General features: G+C 51.7%; 1 protein-coding gene across 1 annotated transcript; it reads left to right on the forward strand.

Annotated features, from left to right (window-relative positions):
- Nucleotides 1-640: 640 nt before the first annotated feature.
- LOC123134330 (uncharacterized) lies at nt 641-2,037 on the forward strand. The gene is made up of 3 exons (XM_044553600.1): nt 641-878; nt 1,055-1,292; nt 1,385-2,037. The coding sequence occupies exons 2-3, from the start codon at nt 1,068-1,070 to the stop codon at nt 1,721-1,723; spliced, it is 564 nt and encodes a 187-aa protein (XP_044409535.1). The 5' UTR covers nt 641-878; nt 1,055-1,067; the 3' UTR covers nt 1,724-2,037.
- The last annotated feature ends 221 nt before the right edge of the window (nt 2,038-2,258 follow it).

Here is a 2,258-nt window from a genome sequence, read left to right on the forward strand (position 1 = left end):
CACATGGTGCCTCACCACTTGATGCCTTGGGGAGGCATGCCATCAATTGCCATCACCTTTCTTCTTCTTCTTTTGATACATTTTTTGGGTGGATGACAAGATCAAGAGCAATGATGTAGACCTTCGGAGCCCCAGTTTCCATTCTTGGCAGTGATAAATAAGCTTATGAATGACCGTGAAAACCTAATTCAAAGTTAAGGTTTTACCTGCTGCAACATCCAGGCTTAAAAAGGATGAAAAATAAAATCAGACGATTCACTCCAACAGTTGAACTAGCTATAGCTGATCAAACTGTTGGATGAGACACCAGTGGTTGTCATTAGAGTGGGGTGTTAGCGATGAACAAAGCACTTAGATTACATATGCGTACGCTACTAGAAATCAAATTCCTAGAATGAAACTAGGTAGTAGCTACTACGTAGTTGAAACCGAGCGTGCCCCCAAAACGAGCTACCTAGCTTTTTACTCGCATGTGCATGTGCGCGGAGCTCCACTCACATTTCGGTACATCTGCAGAGAAATTAAGCATCCCAGTGCATTGCCAAATAGGGTCTACGGCTGGGCGGACGCAACCTCGCCGCGGCTTCGCTTGTCCATCGTAACTGCCATGAGAAATCATGCATGATACGGTGGGTTTGCAGCTCAGGCTCGAGCTCGACACGTCGTTGGGTGCTGGGCCGTCGCTGTCCCTCGCTCGCATGCAGGCTCCAACACGACCCGCTCGAGTTGCTCGGCGATGCGTTGCAGGCTCGGCTACTTAAACAGCGAACACCATAGCCCTCCGATACGACCCCCCGCCGGCCAGCAACAGTCGCTCGCATACCAAGCTAGGGATCGAGCGTAGGGGAAGCACCTCCCACACCAAGCAACCAGCAAAGGTGAGTCCGGCCCTCTCCCTCCCTCTGTTCCCGCCGGACGGCCATTTTGCTCTGTCCTCGTCGGATCTACGCCGTGATGTCTCGATCGTTTCTTTCGTGATGGAAAATAGACCAGGGAACTAAGTACTCAGTACTGACACTGCGTTGCTGCTGATCTCCTCGTCCTCGATCGCTAGGTTGGCTGGATCCATGGACTCCCCACAAAAAAAGCTTGGATCCATGGACGGCGAGCTGCTGCCTGTGAGTGCGAGTGCGACCGTGGCCAAGAAGACCTTGGCCGCTCGTCTGTTCCAGGATCATGTCCTGCTGCTCAGCGCTTGGGCGCTCTTCACGGCCTTCGTCCTCGTCGTCTCCTGCGCATTGGGCTACGCAATCGCCTACGCACTCGACCACTTCCACGTCCCCTGCAGCCAGGTGACTACTACTACAACTACAAGTCTACAGGCCGTACTTGTGCTTCTACTGCATTTCGAATCTCCGATCGAACCATGCTTTGTCCTCTCCAGGCCTCCTTCTTTCTGCGGTGCCACAAGCCGACGGACGCGGAGGCCGCCGAGGTGACCGCCCTAGTGATCGGGATGCTGTGCTGCGCTACACTCCAGGCGGCCGCGGCGGCGCTGGCGCTGCTGCTCCCGTGCCGCCGTCCCTGGGTCCGCTGCGCCCTCGCCTACCTCGCCCTCGCGCTCACCATCGCCGGCCACTGCATGTACGCAGTCTTCCTCAACCACTTCGCCAACCCAGGAGACCTCTTCTTCAAGATCTGCTGGACCGTGGCCTTCGTCGTCCTCGAGGCGGATGACATGATCTGCTTGCTGGTCCTCCTGCTCCTAGCTTCCAAAGAATAATATGTATAGAGTGCATTATGCTGTGACAATTGATCTACGAGTAGTAGTCTACTTACCGTTAACTGGACAGATCTCCCATCACTTCATCGACTAGTACTAGTTATTTGGGTAATGCGGGTCATGTAATTAGCCTGGGTTGTGGCCGTCTGATCGAGATACAGCTATGGAGTCTTGGATGTAGTATTCGACCATTGGCTATATATATATCTATATCCATATGAGCAAACATCAGTTACAGCTTCGGTATAATTTCTTGAGATGAGCTTCTGCATAATTGATGTTGGTGAAATTGTTCCATTTTATATGCACGTACAGGGTCGTTTCTTGTTGGTTTGTCATTCACCCCGGCAATTATCAAACTATCAAGGCAAAATTTAACGTGGTTCCTCCTGCGTCCTCTTTTCATATGAGAGGGAAGAGGAACCATATTAGAACTGCTCAACTATCAATGTGGCGGAATAACTAGTCCATTGGGGTTTTTGCCCGACTTTTTTGGTGCTGAGTGACCTGACCCGGCCTTAATAAAAGATGTAAT

The sequence above is a fragment of the Triticum aestivum genome, chromosome 6B, assembly GCF_018294505.1.
Source record: "Triticum aestivum cultivar Chinese Spring chromosome 6B, IWGSC CS RefSeq v2.1, whole genome shotgun sequence".
Lineage (NCBI taxonomy): Eukaryota > Viridiplantae > Streptophyta > Magnoliopsida > Poales > Poaceae > Triticum > Triticum aestivum.

Coding starts and splice junctions, on each gene's coding strand:
- LOC123134330 (XM_044553600.1), top strand. CDS start 1,068: ATGGACTCCCCACAAAAAAAGCTTGGATCCATGGACGGCGAGCTGCTG. Junction 1,293..1,384: donor TCCACGTCCCCTGCAGCCAG/GTGACTACTACT, acceptor TGTCCTCTCCAG/GCCTCCTTCTTTCTGCGGTG.